This window comes from Colias eurytheme, chromosome 11 (assembly GCF_061535395.1).
Source record: "Colias eurytheme isolate Ceu_HAF_F1 chromosome 11, ilColEury1 Martin Lab GWU primary, whole genome shotgun sequence".
NCBI classification, from domain to species: Eukaryota; Metazoa; Arthropoda; class Insecta; order Lepidoptera; family Pieridae; genus Colias; species Colias eurytheme.
The window spans coordinates 3,520,922-3,543,043 of NC_142990.1; the positions used below are offsets into that span (position 1 = coordinate 3,520,922).

General features: G+C 34.2%; 2 protein-coding genes across 2 annotated transcripts in view; one reads left to right on the forward strand and one right to left on the reverse strand.

Moving 5' to 3' along the window:
* The window catches only part of spg (dedicator of cytokinesis spg), a 52,618-nt gene that overhangs the window by 4,479 nt on the left and 26,017 nt on the right, over positions 1-22,122 (forward strand). Inside the window, exon 5 of the mRNA XM_090107011.1 lies at positions 20,421-20,535. Within this exon, the coding sequence (XP_089963137.1) occupies positions 20,421-20,535 (115 nt within the window). The remainder of the gene's footprint in view (positions 1-20,420; positions 20,536-22,122) is intronic.
* Inx3 (innexin 3) lies at positions 1,095-15,673 on the reverse strand. The gene is made up of 9 exons (XM_090107010.1): positions 15,457-15,673; positions 8,931-9,117; positions 3,502-3,698; positions 3,075-3,197; positions 2,490-2,585; positions 2,281-2,391; positions 2,019-2,155; positions 1,751-1,898; positions 1,095-1,640 (listed from the first exon to the last, which is right to left on the reverse strand). The coding sequence occupies exons 2-9, from the start codon at positions 9,091-9,093 to the stop codon at positions 1,455-1,457; spliced, it is 1,161 nt and encodes a 386-aa protein (XP_089963136.1). The 5' UTR covers positions 9,094-9,117; positions 15,457-15,673; the 3' UTR covers positions 1,095-1,454.

The following is a 22,122-nucleotide window of genomic DNA, read 5'->3' on the forward strand; positions in this document are numbered from 1 at the left end:
TGATATTTTTTACAAAAAAACTATTAAGGCGAGCTTGTTACGTATCGTATTATTGATTTTACTTAATTAAAATGAACTGATTCTCGATATAACTGAATGAATGAAGTATAATGTGATTTTCATATGGGGACATCTTAGTCGTCTTGATTTTTGAAATGTTAAAATTACAATTAAACTAGACATAAAATTGCGTAATAAAAATGTGTTCCCGAAACAGCCGAGTAATAAACAAAACATGAACTATTTAACTGTTAAAGTATAAGTTTTATATAAATATTGTCCTAGGGACAACCAAATTGTCCATGGTGCAACCACTTTGGTTGGCCAAGTGACTGGTTGTCTGCGGGATATTTTTTAAATTTTGACCCGCCAAGCAAATACTATTGTTATTTTATATATTAATCTCAGCTCACACTAAATTATAGACGAAAGCGCATCTCGTGTAGTATAATTGATAACAATGCATCAAGTACTTATGTTTTAATCACAGTTGTCTGACGGACTGACAATAAAGCCACCCCACACTCACCAACGTTGCTCGGACGACTGTTGCCGTGATTTTATACAAATCAAAATGGCGTTTAAGCCCGACAGTTAATTATTGTGTTTAGCTTGTTGTTTAGGAATCTACCGCGCCATCTGTGTTTTGTTTTCATAACTAAATTACGGTTGTCTGTGAGACCTGTGCCATGTAGATGATTTATGGGGACAAAAGTAAAATGCCTGAAAATCGTATTATATCCAATAAAAAAAAAATTATTTGTATGTTTTTATGTCAATAATCATTAACTGAAACAAGAAGTGTATTTAGTATTTATGGTCGTGATAGTATGTGTTCGTGATGCGAAGTTTGTTAATGCATTGTAGCTTGGGGACAAATGTGATAGTACTGGAAAATTGCATTTAGTCTCTGGACAACCATGAAACTACGCACAAATTAATAAAACAATTAAAATTTTGTTTACAATAATGTTAGAAAATATTAAAAAGAATATAATTAAAACCAATTTAACTCTTTATGATTTCATGTTTATTAATTATCGTTCAGGGACATGATGCGTGTACCGTCGGACCATTAAAAGTTGATCGACCCACTTATTATTTTTCCATATAAAAATATTCATTCATTCACACTTTTATTTCTGTCTGTCTCAGCATTAAAGGCAATATGTGGCTTCGTTAAAAACATTGTCTACATAAAAATAGGAATGTCATGAGTTCGCTATACGTTCACAATGGAAATATCAATTTACATTTTAGCTGCTAATAGCAACTTGCTCAGATAATAGAACAATACAACCAGTAGGAACAGTAACTGCCAAGGCTCAAATTCGAATCTCGAGGAGAATTTCTTGATAATATTTAAAATTTCGTAATGAACTCAAGGAACGTATTTGAGCCTTTGTTTTAAACAGATTTCAGTACAGGGGTGTATTGTTCTCCAACAAGAATGCTTACGTCTCTGTTTCCTTGGAGAACTTATCAATATCGGGGTAAATCGGGGCCATTTCGATGGTGGAAGGAGCAGAAGGTGGGTTCGAACCGAAGTGTAGTCTTCTCGCTAATTCGTCTAACACTTCTCCAAACACACGAAGCGACATATTTTGTCCCAGTAGATGCAGGAGAAGGAAGTCGCCAACCTGAATAAGATACAAATTTAATCAAAACATATTTATAGTCGTATAGAATTTGATTACATCAATGTTTCTATTACTGATTGTTTACAATACGTGTATTGAATTATGCATACCTGTGTCTTTCTAACTAGGGCTTCGACACCGTTAGGTGTACCAAATCGGAAGCGTCTCTTGAGAATTGTTTCGCGTGTACTAGGTAGAAGTATGACAGCAGCTGAGTAAACTAGCGCCAGACCAGATACAACTGAGAGGATGATCAACCTGGAATTACACAATTTCTAAATTAGTTTCCTTATATAACTAGTTCTACTGATTTAAATAGCACACTTAAATAACTTCATATCAATTCAATTTATCAGTCTATTCAGTGTTAGCACTTACCAGAACCAAAGGAAAATGAATATCTTCTCATTCAGAATGTTGAGGGCAAGAACGCATAGCGAGTCGTGTTTCTGGATTGTTCCAGAAGCTCCGAATTTGTGGAATGTACATTTGGTGACTCTTGGGAATACTTCAATCTGTAAATTAATGTTGCATATTAGCAAAATGTTTCGTAAACGCTACTTATATTCTCATATTTTTTAATTATTATTTAAGAGATATGAGGGATGCAATTTAGAGATTTATTAACATTAATGCTTACCATAGGATCGGTTCTGTCTTCTTGATTCATATTTGAGAACTTCACGACATCCGTACCATACGTCAAGAAAGCGCCACCAAGGAATGTGTCCAAGAAGAATATATTCCCAACCTAAAAGTTAACGAAATTAATTAGAATAAATAACATACAATATGGTAAGAACAAATAGGTAGATGGTTTGTCCATTATTTTACTATTTTGATACTTACAGCATTAACGAAATTTAAAACTTCGCAGAAGAAGTAACCAAAAGAGTAGGTGTTGTGCATGTGAATGGTGTCTATCAGATATTGAACTAGTCGACTCTGAAAGAGAAACAATCAATCGTAAATTGTAATAAGCATGAAATATTTTCAAGACACGATAACGCGACGCGATGACGATACTGAGGTCAATTATTAGGGACATGGACATGGACAAGTTTTATTAGTACAGTCTTATCTCAATTGTACCAATTGATGAGGCTGCTGTGTCTGTGCGATCAAAGAGTACATTTACATACGTAATAAATGAATGAGGACAGTGAAGACATTGTTTACCTGCATTATCTTAGAATGGCATTTTTATAGTTTTATTGGTAGTGGCTTCATAAAATTTATGCCGTGATCTTATCAGAATAAAAAGTCACAAGTAATTATTACAAACTTTATAAGTACTAACTTTTATGATACATACTATAAAGACAATACCGAGTTGCTTAAATTTAAATATTTTCGAAAAATATTTTGTGAAAAATATCTATTTTCATTCATTGAAACATAAGAAATACATTAATATATAAGATAAATGTTTACCTGACGGTTAGTCCTACTGTCGTCAATCGTTGCCATGGTGCCTCGCATACCATCTGAGATCATGCGGACTTTGCCTTCTTCCCAGTTCTTCCAAATCCAATGAGGGAGGTAGAACAATACTCCCTGCAAGTAGAATTAACATATGACATATTATAAATTAAATGTATTGTAGATTAAAGGCATGTATTTATTGATAGGTGGCCAATTTATTGCCAACTTTTTTATTTTTATTATTTACCAGTCTTAAATACATTTGTGATATGGATGTTATTCGATCAGAATAATTTTCCTCATCTGAGATAGGTATATGTATGATTTAATTTAAAACGAGATTCACAGCACACTAAACTACTTTTGTTAAAATTTTTTGACTTTAGTTGATCATAAAAACAAACATTTACAAGTATTGAAATAAACTATATCTTACCTGGAAGAAAAGCATGAACGGCACCCACTGGTAGTAGGAATGGATCCTTTTCTCTTCTCCATATTCGTTGCCCAGACCGGGATGCGAGATGCCCTTCGAAGCTGTGTTCGGCAGAGTGAATGTGTACGTGATCCAGCAATATGTATTGATCACGTGGTTCGGTATGACACCGTCGTTGATGCAGGATATTGGGTCACCTGAAATAGTATTATGTAAGAATTTAGTAGGAGGAAGATGACACTGGAAATTATAGGAAGAGCTTGAGACGGTCTTTATCGTATCGTGTATCTTTTTTATAGTTGATTGAAACAATATTTAAGTTTGGTATGCACTTATCGCCAGTATAATAGGTAAAATGAAACTTGACAAAAAAATTTTAATATTTAGCTTTGCATCATTTGCTTTATGTTGACCTTAATGTTGACACACATTAGTCATCGGTAAAATACGTCTATAGTAAGCGAAAGGTTGTGAAAAGTGTGAATCATGCACACAAATGCTTTGAGGTTTAATTTAGAACGTTTAAAAGATATGAACTTATAATTTCCCCAGTGGCCTCGACATTGCATCCGTGAGCGTTGCGGATGCTAACTAATGTTCGCTAATGATAGTACGTTTCTTCCCCTACCTGTCTAACAATTGTCGACCGTGACTTTTATCATCTCATATGCTTTGCTTGCATAATTAGTTATTGTTAACTCTATGTATTTAACAATAGTATCGAGTAGTAACTCTTCGAAAGTATTGCACTATTGTTTTCAAGACGCAAAGTAAGGAAAAATCTACGCGATGCTATAAATTCCCAGAATGCTTAATTTCTGGGAATTTGGTCATGATTTAAGACTAAGTATTGTCATTATTGACCACTTATAGCCTCAAATTTTACATTAAATCTAAACCAAGTACCTATATGACATGATACTTTGTAGTTCTATTTATTGTATAGGCTTGTATTTCATTCATTCATGCCACAATTGTATGGTTTGTGATTATATAGGCTGTGTTGTGACATTGAACGGGTTAACATGTCAACAAATTGGAGTATTGTATGACGTACATACCTACTGAATTTAAGAGATATAAACACGGATGTTTTAATGAGCGTTTAAGAGTATCATCTTAGCCGTAAACTTTTAATGATAAGTGTAGTTTCATAGAAAAGATGAAACTAATTTTTTGTTAGTCAACTGGCGACATATTAGTTTAGTTAATACATTTTTCTTGCCCTCGTTATAGTAACCTATTTTCATTTCCGGGGTATAAACTAATTCACATATTGTAAAGAAATTTTTTCAATAGTCTTTATGAGCATTTATATTTTATAACCATCATCAAGATAAATATGATTGATTGCTTATGCAATTCGCACAAGTACATAATATGTACATTGTGTTCGCCAATTAACAAAGATAAATGTGGTAACCTAAGAAATATAGGAAATATAATATGCTATTAAAAGCTGCTCCACACTCGAGTCGGGTGTCTTCCAGTCATATGCAGCTAATTACTCCTTAACGAGCACTTAGAATAGTTAGAGCGTTTATCATCTAATTAGACTCGATATACTTGTACGAGAATGGAATCTGAGAAATCGCTATTCGATAACTAATGGATGTGCAAATTATATCGAGCCATTGTTGATATAAACGATGTCTCTTATAAAGTGCATTTGAAATAAAAGGAAATAATATTAATGCTCTTGTTAAATACTGGATGGAAAAAGTATGGTACGGTATAGAAAAATTTAATAATTTACAAAATGTGCTCAACTTAGGTATAATTTTAAGAAAAGATAAATCGTTTTGTCTTGATATATTTTTATTTCAGGATAAAGTCCTTTTTGTTCCAGCTTTTTAAATAAAGTACTAAGAAATAACTCATTGTGTTAGAGAAGTATATCATTATATAATGTAATGTAAAACAATATATTTAATACGATTATATTGCTGTAAGTTGTTACTGGGTCACGGTAAACTTCAGACGATAAAGTTTACTGTTATGTCACAGAATACATAATAGTAGCTAAACGCTACAGAACGGACACTCTCCGCCTCCCGCCAAAATTAAACTTACCTCACCCCCGCGCGATCAGACATAAAATGGGCCATATTTTTCTGCAAGGACGATACGCAACGAAGATTGACAACATTAATCAAATTGACTTAAAGTAATTTTATTATTTTGGATTTGTGATTATCGTTTTTCGTAGAAAATGGTTAGATATTGTGCTGTTTACGGATGTATTTCATCAGAAAAACGCGAATTTTTTTTACGCTAGTCACAAATGTGCCAACCATAAAGCGTTAACACACACATTTGCAGTCTCTACAGTGTGACTGTCAAAACGATCATTTTGTATGGAGTGTCCGGGGTGTGGTTATGTTCACCTGTCGATGCAAGTTGTAAACCTAATACATGGCCTTATAAATAGTATGAAAGAACAAAAACGTTCGAACTCAAACTGTATTGAGATTATTTCTAAGGCAATACAAGTACTATGGAGAATAAAGGATACTTTATGTTATGCTTTAATATTTTTATGGCAGCTCAAAAGATAATCCTTGTTTGAAAATGTCTTAAAATATTAACGAACTATTGTCTCATTGCAACACATTGTTTCACAAAGCGGTCGTTTAACCCAGAATTTTGGAGTTATTAAATTGTGTGCCTTAAATGTGACTCAGCCAAGATACAGACAGGTAAAATAATTTTGTCTCAATATAAAAAATATTTATAAACATTGGGATGTTTCGGAACGTTTGTTTATTTTCCACGCCGTTTCTTTTATTGAATTAAATGGCTTGAATACCGTATTATCACAGTATTACAATATTATTTCCTACAGTAAGGAATCGCCTTTGATGTCGCGCGATGCCGCCGCCAGCGTAGGTACTTACGCTGCCACACGAAAATACGCTAGGGTTGCAACAAATGGGAAATAAAACAATTGTGATTATTAATATTATGATGAAATCATTTATTCATATGTACATTCAAAATAATTGCGATTATTAAATCTGATGTAATTATTTGTTCATAAATATAATATAATTACAGATATTGCACTGCTAAATATTATTTACGTGTAAAGTAATTGTATATTATAACATTTAACTAAGTAATGCATTCGCATTGGGATGTACAATCTGATTAGAAAAAAATGAGGACAACATATACATAGCTTTGATTTTAATTCAACAGATACAATTAGGTAATACAATCTTTCTGAAATATTATTTCCTTCTGGGATTTCAATGTAGATTTACATCCGTAAACGGAACAGTTTGTGCGCGCCATAATAGAATATGTAAGTACCTATGTATAATAAAATTATTACACAAAAAATACGATTGCGTCGTCCTTTCGCGCTAGGTAAAGCAAACTAAGCGTGTTTGCTTTACGCGGCCCGCGTCGCCCGACCCCCGCCAGTTCCCCTCCGTTTCTCTGCACAAGTACATTCGTCGCACTACTGTAGGAAATATGGTAATACTGTGGTATTATGTTCTGTATGAAAACAATGGAAGTTTATGGAAATTTGACGACCACGATATTAAATTCGTCTTATGTCACTTGACTAATGGACGTGAATATCTTATTTTTGTTTCAACGAAAAATTCTTTATACCTACAATATTACCTAAATGGGTATTCTTTTTTGCTGTAATTTGTCTTTTCTGAATATCTTATTGTAGGGAATAATAAAGTTTATATTTCTCAATTTATAAGTCAAAGTTCATAAGTCATAACGATTTCGTTTTTTCTAATCTAAGTATACAATACGAAGGCTTCTATGCTTTTGTAGCGTTTTATGTGGGTACCAGACTTATCCCGCATATGCAGTCGGTAACCGCAATGTATTGCAAATTGCAATCAGTTATGATTTTCAGTTTGCAATAAAAGCCTTAACAACAACGGTTCAGTAACAATTGTTATCGCATTTGTTTTGATTGCCCACACCTGGTGTGCAGATGTGTGCAGCACATTATGGCTAGATATCTTGCATTGCCAGCGTTTTACATGCTGATTTGATACACTCTATACCTTGCAATACAATCCTTTCTTGTATTATGTAATTGTTGGGTAAGCAGAGGTGTGTGGGATTCGTGTTTATTAATGTTCTGGCACGTTTGTAGGAAGATAAGCAGCTTGGACTTAATTACGTGCAAGGATTTTGTTACTTTATAATCGTAATATTGGACGATGACGCTGAGTACACTTGTGTTGAACTTTGCATTGCATTACGATGATCTTAGAATAAATAGATAATGTCACGTATTGTTCACTTTGTGAATCCAATTGAAAGTTAAAATTGAAAATGTAAACGACTTTGTATTAGAATTTTGATGGTCACTAAACACGGGTACCTTTTATAAAATTAACATTAATTGAAGTCATTATTTCATCCGCTAGCGTCTAGTACTTGACCTAGATTATCAACTAACAAGGTTTAAGATTACTCTAGTCAACAAAAACTGCAAAAATGTTGTAAATCCTGTCATCATACCTCTGAACGGTGACCCAGAGCGAGTTCGTTATTATCAAACCGCATTGTAAACGTGTTTGTAGTCTATTTGTAGGTGATTAACGATTAATTAATTAATTATTATGAAGTACTGTTACAGGAAATACCGCAATGACATTATTTACGTCTTTATCCGAATTGAACTAAATTGGTCAACAATTAACGAAGACGGGTCAAATCGGAATCAATGCAATAGTTCAGTGCCCCGATTTGTTTCAATGGCTCTAAACTTGGCACGTACACAGTACACACCTCCCAATGTTTGTGTGTACAAACAATTTGCTCGTGACGTGTCAATTTGGGTAACTGTTACGAATTTACGAATGACTTCTTCAACGGGAAACTGAAAATGACTCATTTTCACCGAGCCGGGCCAGACACACTGTTATTCCGTCTAGGTTATTAGGTCTGGCTTTAGGATGCAGTGATAATTTGTGGAGGCGTTTCTTAATTCTCCTAATTAACTTTCTCTTTTCCGTTTTGTGATTTACTTTCTCGTGATTATACATTTTTTTTGGGATATAAAATAATTAAAATGAGAAATAATACTTAAAAGCATGTGTGCAAAATAAAGCTGAATTAATGCGCATAACTACTTAGAAGATAGATAAATATCATAATGTTTAACACAAAGAAATTAGGTTGCAATGCGGGTGCATTATTTGCATCGACCTACATTTCCTATGAATTATTATGTATCCATCACAAATTATATGTGTCGTTAGATAATACATTAATATGCATTTAAGCACAGCGCGAGCGTTTAACCCGGTCAAGTGCTATGTAAAATTGATCATAAAAGATTACTGATACGTTGTTACTATGATTATAACCTATGCTAGAACAGCTCAAGAAGTCAAGTACCCCTTATTTTTAAATAAACATGTTTATTAAAATTTTTAACTCACCTATAAGATTGTTTGCGGTCACAAGTATGCAGCACAGGAACATTATGGCGGAGGTGATTCTGTAGTGCATTCGGAAGACCATATTATCGATGACAGCTTTGTCGATCAGGTAGCGGACTTTCACGAAGCCCGCCACCGCGGACGCCATGCCGAAAATCGCCATCTTGATTTAAGTTTCCTACAACTTCTGAAACAAAGGAATGCACCATTTAAATCTCGTGTGCGATCATATCTATTTCCAATGAAGTGAAGACTTGAATGTGTGAAACCAAACAATGGTAACTATTACGACTTACAAGTATGAATCTATAAATAAGCTGCCGTCGAAAACAGTGCCATGACAAGTGCCACACGCCGGTCATACTGATTTAGGGTTAAAACGGTATATTTAACTGCTTTTACTTGAAACGAATAGATAGAGGTAACTTGAACGTTTTGAGTTCTTGTTAAGTTATAAAAATATAATCATTGGCGATTTCACTTTTGATCCTAAATATCTACTTACTGAAAAAAAATTATAATTCGACTATGAAGTTCATTACTATAATACAGTAGGTACGTTCAATGAATGACATCACACAATTTAAAGTTTCGGCTACCTCATGCCCACGCCGCATTCGTCTTTCGTCTCTCGTTTTTTGTGACTTACTTCAACCAGTTTCACGGTGGGTGATAAATTTCCGATCTATTTATAAAGCATAAAACGTTGACGTTAAAAATCTATTAATTTGTTTAACAATTGTTAGAACTCTATCTCAATGGACGTAGACAATTTTAGTACCAATTCATCAAATGGATCCAACCTTGAATACTTCTTGATCCTGTTCCTACGCGGTGTCGTGTGTCCAAGATGTATTACGTACCAACGTATGTAGGGGCAAAATTAATATTCAATTTACCAATGAACGACAATTTCAACACGTGCAATCAATTTATATTGAATGCGGTCCTAGGTTGTAGGGAATGTAATGCACATAAGCTAACTGATAGTATAGATAGGGCTGACATAAATAATGGGCTTATTAAGAAGCTCGTTATCATGATTATGATCATAAATTTGTTAACGCGACTACATTTAAGTGTTAGTATAGGCCGTGGCCGCTGAAGGCGAATGGTGCGCCGGCGCAGGGCAGGCGGGTCGTCGACCGCTGATCGCCTCCTGCGCTTACTAGTCCCCTCCCCCCCCCCCGGTGCCTTCTCAGGGCAGACTGATGCACCGCGTGGCAACGCGAATTTGACGCGGAAACCAGTTTACCGACGACAATCTTTACCAGATTCGCACGTCGCTCACCGGCGAGCCGCAATCACGACTTTACTTGTTCCAAATTATTTACGCTCACAAATCGCTCAAGTCTTATGAAATTTTGTCAAGGTTTAACTCAGAACATCGATTCTAGTTGTATCAGATTATAGACATATCGTACTCAATATTTTTATAACTTAAATTATACTATTACTTATCGTAGGTACTATCTCTTCAATTCGTGTATGTGCTGTTTACATAACGCTAACAGATATTTAAATAAGCTGGGCACAGCTACATTCCAGTTTTTACGATAAGCACAGACGCCGAGTTTAGCTTTGACGTCTCCTGCATTTTTATGACGACAGGCCGCGACTTGATATTGTGTTGAAGTTTTAATATTAAATGTCGGTTTATATAACACGATGAAACATAATATGTAAGCAATAACAGTCGGGTTGTCGCATGGCACGCGACGACTGGTCTGAACTCAATGGATTCTAATTGCATGATGCGCCCGCGACCGGTATGGCCGTTGTCGGTTGTATATTGTTGACGTGAGAAATCTTATCGTTATTTTTTCAATTAAGCAATTTATTCCTCCATTGAACGCGGGCAATTATCTCTTAAATTAAAAACAATTACTAGTCGTTCTTCAATCTCTAGTAGAAAACGATTGAGGTAAAGGTGTTAAAGATGATGAAATAGTGAACCCATATTATAGTGAATGAATTTAATAAGAATGAACGCGATGGTGTTTGTCACACTTGTGCTCACAAACGTCTTCTGTCCACAGATATAATTAACTTTCATTGACCGCTGTTCGTTCCAGGTTGTTAATTTTCTAAAGCCTGAGAGTTGAATATCAAAAATTTTCAGAGTTGGATATAATAAATAGAATAAAGCAAATTTAAGTTCTATACCTACTTAAGATATAATTTGATGAGTTATAAGTATAATTTTTGATATAACTAATCATGTTTGACTATAACACTTGAACAAATTGAATACAACACTGCTCCCTAATGAATTAGGCGTCAAAATGATTTAATGTCGCTAAGTGCATTTAGATAAACACGTATTTGTCACCGTATCCGGTGTCCCTGGCTCATTGGTTCGGTTTGTCATCGAGATAATATCAAGTGTTGCGGAAATACAGCGTATCTGGACTGTGGTTACGGTAGACGGCATGGATTTACGTTACAATGTCAGGATGACATTCAATGTTGATATTGAATAACGCTCTCGGGAAATCTGTGATAAAAGATGTTCACACATAAAAGCGATTGTTAACTGTTTAGTTAAGATGGCCTGAGAACACGAATGTATAATTAATACGGATTGTTTATGTATAAAATATAAATTGTCGTAAAAACCAGGGGAAGCGAAAATACGTCGTTATCACTTATCAATGGGTTCAAACATACAAATACGTTTCACAAACAAAAAGCGTATTGTAAAACTTGTTCAAGTTTAATTGCTACCACGTGTGCGGAATACGCGATGAGAATTATCGTCTGTACCCCACAATTGTTTCAGTTCAGTGAATCATTATCCACAAAGGGTTTGTAGCTTTTGTGTGTCGTAGTTTGTGTAAATTTATTATTTATTATTGGTATCTATTCGTGTTGCAAAGCCGATAGTTATTGTAAATTGAACTGTGCGTAACCTCGACCGCTGATGTGTTATGTAAACAAGTACATATATCGTAATTTCGATTATTTAAATGAGTAAAAAAATCTAATTTAAATAAATTCCTTAGAGTAGGTTAAATAAATTACACGTAGTAAGACATCTAGTGCGTTTTAGTTTAACAGTAAAATGTAAGTAATTAAGTATATTAATTACTGTTAAAGAAGTTAAATAAAATCTATTACAAATTGAACATCAGCAATGGGGTTAGTAGTGTTTATTTAAAAATTAAAATATGTACTAGCGGTGATCATACAGCGTGACAGAATGCAATGTGTGTGACCTGTAAAGATATGGAGGTATTGTGGCTTAAACAGGTTGAAATTGTTTATCAACAATTACTATAGTCTACGTGTTTGATTAGCTGTGTTCCGCTCCTGTTGGTCTTAGCGTGATGATATATATAGCCTATAGCCTTCCTCGATAAATGGGCTATCTAACACCGAAAGAATTTTTCAAATCGGATCTATAGTTCCTGAGATTAGCGCGTTCAAACAAACACACTCTTCAGCTTTATAATATGTATTAGTATCGATTATGGTAATGTATTCTACGTAGTAGTTACTACTATGTGGTACCTTTCTCACAATAATCACAGATGTTTTTGCAAACTCCTTCTATGGTGTGTGATATGCATGTTAATGCAAGGGATTACGCTTGATTTGATTCCACTTTAACAACCTATAAAAAACACGAAAGTGCCTATTAAGATTTTTTTGTTTTGCTTTGTAGTATTTAATCTAAGAGGAATTCATTTTGATTGTTCTATAGCTAGGCGCCACAAAAAGTTTTAATTGTCTTTGAATTTGTACCCAGATAATCATAATCTTGCCATATTGTTGATGTGTATATATAGATGCTTCTTTTTCTTCTACGTTCATATGTTTTAAACATTTGAGATCATACTTCATTTAAGTTAATCTATTTAAAGTTATCTTGTATTATACAGTATCAGGCTACACCTTGAAATTACCAACAATGCTCTTGAGACCGCTTTAAAAACTAGTACTGGTACTTGTACATAGCATTTATTGAAATCAACAAAAATCATTATAATTCAATTAAATTTACATAAAAATATGATAATGATTATTGAAAATCTGAGCCACCAATATCCTTTTGCTTTTCTAAGAACACCGTACGGTATTTACCGAGTGAGTTAAGACATGACTTGCGTTAAAAACGAGGCTGTTTTTAATAAATTTTGATGAAAGAAGAAAGAAAAAAAAAACATATTAAATGTACGGTCTATTACTATCACATAATTATGATGAATATAATCCTATAACTGTGCAGTGTTTTCACATTTTCAAAATAATAGTGATATCTGCAAGCAAATTGCCAAACAGCGACCTTTTAAATTTTGTCACAAATGTTACAAGAATGATATAAAATATTTTAAAATTGTATGTTACATATTATGGTCAACATTCGATATCTTGTGTAAACTATGATAACTTTATTTGGAATGTAAAAACTAGTATAGGTGCCTACTTGTGCTATACTTTTCAAACTCAGTTAGCTCTCTCAATCGATTATTGCACGATACAGCGGTGAGCGGACAGATTGCAAATCTTTATAGTCCAGTCTGTGGGGAAATGTAAAAGCCTCTGCTCTACAAAAGGTGGCGTAGAAAATGTTTTGAAACAATATTGTTTAGGTATGAAAGGTTAATAAAAATCCAAGTTTTCGACCTTGACGGACCCAGGCGCTAGCCGCCATCTTGAATTAAAGGTGCTAAAATTAGGTATATTTTAAATAACTTCTCAATTGTTTACTAAATCACAAAAATGTCTATGAGGGGTTCAAAGAAGACAAAATTACCTACATTTTTTGCATACATGATTATTCTGTAAGTCTTAAAGGTAAAAAGTTACAAGCGACGGAAATAATAATATTAACAGAAATCATATAATTTTAATTTTGTTTAAAAATTGTACAGCTATCATTTTTTAATTCTCTTTGATGGCCCGAATTGGTTAATGGTGGCTTCTTCATTATCGTCGCTGAAATTTTCTGTTTCATTGTCTGTATTTTTAGTTTCCAACCATGAAATTTCGTCGTCATCACAGTCTTCGTTATCTATCTGAATCTCTACTGCATTTTCTCACAGCTGACCACTAGAGAATCCACAAACAATAGAGCATTTTAATCCAGCTTTTCTGCAACTACATGCTTTGCTGCATCCTTTTTTACAGTGGCAAGAAATTACACTTAAAAGCGTCTGAGGTGCTGCTTTCTCTGTCGTTGTTATTGGAGTGAGCCTATTGGTGTCATATCTCCAGCCCCAGTCTTCTGGATTTTTTAAAATTCCATACCATTTTTGGACTTGGTGGTATGTCCTAAACGCATGATACCGTGCAGCGTCCTTTGTTGGCGGCAAAGAAGCAAGATTAAATTTACTTTTTATTGATGACTTTACGAATGGTTCATATCGGATATCTTCTAAGGATTCCTTATCCATGTCCCCTCCGTACAAAGTTACTAGAAAGCGTGCTCCAGCGTCTTCGATTTCTTCTGGTCATGACGACGAAATTTCATGGTTGGAAACTAAAAATACAGACAATGAAACAGAAAATTTCAGCGACGATAATGAAGAAGCCACCATTAACCAGCACGGGTCATCAAAGAGAATTAAAAAATGATAGCTGTACAATTTTTAAACAAAATTAAAATTATATGATTTCTGTAAATATTATTATTTCCGTCGCTTGTAACTTTTTACCTTTAAGACTTACAGAATAATCATGTATGCAAAAAATGTAGGTAATTTTGTCTTCTTTGAACCCCTCATAGACACTTTTGTGATTTAGTAAACAATTGAGAAGTTATTTAAAATATGCCTAATTTTAGCACTTTTAAATCAAGATGGCGGCTAACGCCTGGGTCCGTCAAGGTCGAAAACTAGGATTTTTATTAACCTTTCATACCTAAACAATATCGTTTCAAAACATTTTCTACGCCACCTTTTGTAGAGCATAAATACCTACAGACTGGATTATTAGTGAAATTATTTTGAAAGATTCATAGTTAATCTCGTTATCTTTGTGAATCGTTAACAAATAGTTAGAACTCGTCTTAATAACACTCGCTATTTTATTCTCTGTATTCGATTTATAAATCTATTACGTCTTTACTATCTATTAAACATTCACTTATTTAACTTGATGCCTAACGACTCTAATTTACTAATTTATGTAGATTTACTACAAATCTAACGCGATATATGCATGGTCTTTAGCAAAAAGTATTTGTTGTATTTTGATTTTTTGTTCAAATATGGGGTGCTATACAAAGCGTCCCCAGCCGCCAGGTAAATGACGAGGACGCTACCTGTGAGAATATTGAAATTCTAGCACCTAATAACAAGTTTTAATTCATAACTTGGAAATCGGTCACCCTCGTTCATCTCATTTAACAAGCGGCTCGCCCGTGAAAGCGGGTATGAAAAAAAAGAGGCTCGATGACTGTGCACAAGGCTTTTGTTCCTGCACATGCTTATAACGTATGCCGTCAAACTGCATTCCGACGTCGTCGTCGATAACTGCTAAGCGCGTCCCAATACATCTGAGCTTTTGTGGCATAACTTACCTTTTCAAAAGTAACTGTAATTCTCGCCGCCGACGTTCGATAACTCAATCACAACACAATATACACAACTGCGCGTACGCTGGCGCACATGAGATTTTACGGCACACTATTCGGGGGTATGAGCGAATGAATAATTTTGAGTAAAACGAGTGGCAAGTGCGGTCGTGCCGCACGCCAGCTGCTAGCGAGACGGGAACACAAACTGGAACTGAAAAGCGCACTCGATCGACCTCCTGCGAGTCTAACTACCGAACGAAGCTAGCGGCGTACGCGCAACTATATTTGTCTCGCTCTGTCGCACACCTGCCGCGCTCGCTCGCTACCAGCCGTCCCTTTCTCACTCCGACCCGTGCAAATGCACAGTAGTCAGATTCGAGAATCCATCGGGAAACGAGTTCGGTTCGTGACTTCTTGCGTTTTCTCCAGTACTTTGTTTCTCAGCAAATTTTTTATCGCGGTTATGATTACGGGTTTTAGCCGGTGAAAATGCTCGAGGCTTTTAATTAACACATTATTTGTTATGTGTATTATGTCATCGTTGAAATATTACTATTGACTATCTTCATGAGTTTAAACTTAACTTGATTATGCTTTATTTATTATGATTTATTAAAACAGAAGCTAGTACGATTCTATAGGTAATTAAATAAGTTATTAGTTCTGTTTTATGTGATGATTATTATTATTTTTTTAATACATAATAATGAGAACAATGCAAATTCATACATTATTTTATTAGGAATGTTTTAATCATTTATGCAAGTATTCATGTTAAAGCCAGAGTATTATGAGAGCACTTGCTGTTCATTTTAATCTCAAGTTTTGCATCATTATCGATCAGGGCTCGATTCATTATGAGGTCAAATGTGGTCTGTGGGCCTCGTTGTCATTGGCTAGGCATGCGGGCATCTACCTGCCTCGTGAGAAATAAAAGAAAATCGCGCTTGAAGAATCCGGAGCGGTGTAGATAGTTTGCTATGTTATGATATTTGGCTTAAGTATATAATTATATATTTTTTTTATTTTACACTATTTTAATATGACAATAAGTGCCATATCACACTAGCGGATTGCGAGCGGTTTCAAAGCGGAGCGGGTGCGCAACGAATACGTTGCGGGCGCGCAACGAACACGCCGCGGTTGCGCAGCGAATTCGTTGCGGACGCGTCATTTTGTATACTCTCGCACAAAAGCCAGCCCTTCCGCCTTGCCTAACTTCCATTCAATATTTCCATCGTTTCTGTAGCACTCAATTTTTTAACCGTACTGTGGAAATGCACTTACTTAACAGTTAACTAAAGATGTAATAACAACTGGAGTTGTTAAAAAAAGGTGCTATAAAATTGAATTACTAGGACTTTTAGAATGTACCATACATTCCAAAAGTATGTAACGACTGACCAGTATAATCTCTCCCATAGCAACGTATGTTATAAAGAGATTTTGTGAACCTAATTATGAGCAAAGTGATAGTGAGTTGCTGGTTGCTTGATAAAATTTTCTATTCACTGCTATTTATCTAATAATAAGATAGCCCTGTTTTAGTTAAGGAGCTTTAACATTTATTTCACTAATGAACTTTCTTAATGAGCAATTAAGTTATCTGATTGCATTTCGACCAAGATTTAATAGATAAAACAATACCCTAAACATTAACATGTTATGAAACTCGTAAAAAATAATGATCTCATAATTATTATACTATCACAAGTTATAAGTAACAACCAGCACGGATTCCATTTTGTTAATGAGTGTACATGACTGCGACGTAAACGTTGCGCATCTGCCACGCGTCCGCAACGAATTCGCTGCGCAACCGCAACGTATTCGTTGCGCACCCGCTCCGCTTTGAAACCGCTCGCAATCCGCTAGTGTGATATGTCACTAAAAGATGTAAAAGAGACAATACGATGCAGTAAAGATATAGCACAATGAGAAAGATATGCAATAATTATTACTGAGGTATTTTTGGGTTTTCATGATAATAATAAATAAGGTAGTTGGCTGTTTGCTTTTGAAACACAATTTAAAGTAAATAATGAAGGAAGTAGGTTAATCGTGAATGACGAATTAATAATTTAAACAAAAGATGAAGACTCAAACGAGGATGTTCAAACTTCAAGCTGAGCTTGCGTAAACATCTGTCGTGACTCGAGAATCAAACATATCTATCCATTTTGTGTGTTTTGTTCTCATACCTAATTATTTATTAATAACAGAATTGAATATTTTAAATACCTCAGATCTATTTGCGTACAACATAGGACAAAGGAATGCTTATTAGATAAAAAATAACCTAATACACCTGACAGTGGAATTTAGAAATTGTAAGTTTGGACTTATTTTTAATTTGTATTGGTAGGTCAGTACCTACTGCTTCAATATTAATAATTTACAGACAACAGCATTTTTAATTGTAATATTCACAGGTACAAAATGTATTCACAAGAATCGCGGACACATTCCAATTATTCAGAAATAATATCCTACCTACCAACATTCGTTAATTTCCAATAGTTTGTAGTCATTGTTAAAATGTGTTACATTACGTGATCTTTGTCTTGTGGTGAGAGGAGGAAACAATCTATAGGTAGTACCTATATTGACTGGTTGAATCACCACATTTCAAATTATAACTCATTTTAATATATCTACGTAGGTAGGTATGTACCTAATTACATTTAACACAGATTTCAGAATTATTTTTCTACTTAAAAAAATTATCGGATTAGCGGAGACATATTTTAACAAATGGTCAGAATTTTAGTTCTTTTCTATATATCTAGTCGTATGGCAATTGAATTACATATATTTATCTTCGTAAATATATGTAATATTAATTGGTAATTTAACAATTTTTAGAAGTTTTGCTCGAAACAAATTATTTTATTTATCATCCAAATAATTTTGATATTAGCTCGTATTAAAATGGCTAAACTCTATATTTATTATTTAGCTTGTATATATGTATTTGAATATTTTAATATTATGTAACAGAATACTTAATATGAAATAAAATTCAGTCCAGTATACCGCAAAAAAATGAATAAAATGTATCGTCCCACTTTTTCAAAACTTGAAAATTAAGTCACCGTACAAGTCAGCTTTTAGAGCTTTTGATTATCTTCAGACGGTAGTGAGAACTTATGTAACGAAAAAATATTATGTGCGAGACCGTGAAGCTAAATCAAATATTGATTAATTATTATTATTATTGTTAGAAAGAAGAGTTCGATGCGCCGAATATACTTGCTAAACTTGATTCTCCAGTCTTTTTTAGTATCATATTTTGAGCTATGTAGACGTCTGCGTAACCAAGAATTTCATATGAGTAAAATATTCGGTTATATTTTATTGGTTATATTGTTGCATCTTATAGCAGCTTCAAGTATTCAGCGAGAGATTGATCGACGCAATTTTGTATGCAAATTTAAGTGCGATAAAAGAAAGCTTTATTCGACACTAACAAAACGGTTCAATCATATCTAGCATTTATTTAAAATTAGTTTTTTATACAAGGAATATTGGTTCTTGTATTGGTTATTTGGTTAGCAACCAGAGCCAACGAGTGAGTGGGGATCGGCGCGGCAACAGGTTTGGTGACCTTTCTGCTGCAGTCCAACAAAATCTATAGCTTTTTCTGCTTCACTGATCAATCTGTCGGAAGTTGTGCACATTTCTACGGTGTTACCGCCCAGACTCGTTTTGTTACATCATTAGAAGTTCTATCACATGCAAACATCATTAAATGCAGACATTGATTAAAATAGCAAAAAATCTTAATATTGTAATACGTTTATACTACAATTGTATGCACATTCTACATAATTATTATGATGATGATATTCGTAAGCCTGCAATAATATGCAAGTCATTTACTATCCATTGTTCTTTACATTTGTTTCACAATACTTACGTTCACTTACTTAAGGCTTTTGGGAATTCTGAAATACCAATACATTCTTTTCACGTTTATGGCGAGCTAATACCATCTTCTTTAGGTAGGTATGCGACGAATTAGATTATTTAATAATATTTAAACAACGCATGACATGATTTTTAACTTAATTCTCAGAATGTGAAAGTCGTGTTTCGCTTGCATTATCTTGTTCTCACTATAAAATACGTGAGTTGATTGAAAGCTTGTTTTAACGGTTGTTACGTGACCGATTATCCAAACATCTAATTTCGCTTATAGGATAAAGTTTCTGAAACATATGATTATATATCAGAATGATTAGCGTCAAGATTTATCGCGAAACGATATGCAAATCGAGGCATTTACTTTTTTAACCTTTTTTATTTAGAATACTTCATTGGATATTATTAAAACGTTGTCCTATAATGTTGCTCTGGTCATTTCGAGTATCCGGTAGGTGTTGGGTAAAGATTCTCAGAATCGTTATTAAGTGATTCACAATATTCACATAGTGTGGCCATTTGCATTGTGTTCAGGTACATTTTGTAAGCAGAATTATGTTTCGGCAAAATCTTTTTATGCGTTGACAATATGAATCAATATTAGAGTTGGTATTCTGAATACGGGAAAGACTGGTTTTGCGGTTTTCTGTGTGATTCAAGTGAAATGCGCGAAACTCGTGCGGCGCATCACGTTGCTTTGTACATAATATTTCATATTTTAATGTTTGTAGTTGTCCAATTTAGGAGTTTGATGCATTTTGTATGCCTTTGCTTTATATACATATATATGTATATGGAACCAAATTCGATGAATAGTGATGAAATTCGATGTTAGCTAATAGTACATCACTATGATATAGTGATGTACCTCTAGCTACCATCGCATCGTTACTTAGTTTAAGAACATATACCTAGGAATCATGGGATATATTAAAATGAAAGAAGTGGTGCTCTTTACCCATTTCTATGTACAACCATTTCTTTTAAAATCCGAAAGAAAATATAATAAAATGAATTAACAAGCTATTCTATCTTGTTTGCAGCAAATTGGGTTTGGAGCTGGTGCCGCGGCGTGGCGCTGAAGCGGTGGACCCCGAGGAGTCCAGTCTGGTGGAACTGTACAGGGTTCACGTGGAAAGCGCTGAAAGGGCTGCAGCAGTGAGTTTTGATACATATTTAAATATGTTATTCTTACTTAGTTAATCACTAATTACTAGAGATGCAAGACACACATAATAAAAGAGATGCGTGCGTTGGAGATACTTTTTTAGTGTCGCAGCTAGATTTTACAGACCGGAGAATTTATAAAGCAATCGAGCTTTATTGTTTTATATGATATTTTCAGATAATATAAATACAAATGTGTTATTTAGCATGCGTCTCTAGTCTCGTGCATTCTTAATGTGATGAGATCGCAAAACATTTTGTGCTGATATATCTGTCTACGAGTTTGTATTCGTATCACGTACAAGCGGCAATCATAATGTGAATAGATGATTACGTCTTTTATTTACGGATCACTTTTATTTCAAGGATAGTATTAAGCTTATGTTTTCAATTACAAAGATAACGCAAGGTTATTAGGAAATGATTTCAAATGAGAGTGTAGGAACAGCCAGATATCTCAATGAAAGCACAGAATGTTTAGTAGTTAGCCATAGTAAATAAATATTTCAGGTCAGTTTTCACACACGGCACAATCTGATCCCATACTAAGCTTTCGCTTGTGTTATGGAAACCAGATGGCTGATAAACATACATATATATTTATTTTTAAACAAATACTTATATAGATAATCAACACCCAGACACAGAGCAAACATCTATGTTCATCACACAAAAATATTTGCCCTGGGTGGGAATCGAACCCACAACCTCTGGCTTGGAAGGCAGGGCCACTACCAACCAAGCCGTAATAGTGATCGTCTTATTCCTATCATTAGATTTGAAATGCCCAATTTGCGGGTAGACATAAAACTTACAGCTTAAATTTTGCAATATAAAAATTAGTTGCAAGTTGATATATTTTTCAACTAGCGTAACTTGAATACACCGTGGTCCCTGTATCAAACGATAGATTATTTTTCCTACTACTTTTGGTTCTTAGTTAGCCTGTCTATAAATGGGTCAAATTGACCCATGCCGGCCATGCGACCGATTTAATAGAATAATTTCATATAGTTGCATACTGTATAATTTATACCCATTTGTTACTTTTAATGGCCTCCTTTCAATCCATATGTTGCTCAGTATCATAACCGTAGATGGATAGTTTACGTAACTGATACAGATAGAGTTGGTCCGAAAGGTCATGTTTCTTTTTGTTAAAATGTTTATGTGTCACAACATAGTGTGATCGTGTGCCATTAAATGCACATAGACCACTTGGTAGATAGGTACTCAAATGAGTTTTCATAAGATATACATTGTGAAAAATATGCAAAATCTTTTTTGGTCTTATAACATGAATATTTGAAAGTTTAAAAGGTGTTTTTATCTGTCAGACAAAAGCAAGTAACAAACTACTACATGCGTTGAATGATGTTTACTAAAATAAAATATGATGGATTTAAAAATAATCTGGCCACATTTAAGAAAAAATAAAAATTATCCGTCTTACCACAAAAAAAACTTTAGACAGGGTTTAACTTTAAGCGCGGGTTCTCTTTAATCTGGTTTTGTCGTATTCCACATAGACAACTATTAAAGTGACAGATCCCTGGTTTAATGTTAGACTGTGTTTAA

Bases quoted from the DNA above. Each gene is read 5' to 3' on its own strand.
- Inx3 (XM_090107010.1), bottom strand. From the start codon at position 9,093: ATGGCGATTTTCGGCATGGCGTCCGCGGTGGCGGGCTTCGTGAAAGTC. The intron at 3,198-3,501 runs GTAAGATATAGT...TTCTACTTGCAG, and splicing joins CGTTCATGCTTTTCTTCCAG to GGAGTATTGTTCTACCTCCC. The intron at 1,899-2,018 runs GTAAGTGCTAAC...GTGTAATTCCAG, and splicing joins TTCATTTTCCTTTGGTTCTG to GTTGATCATCCTCTCAGTTG.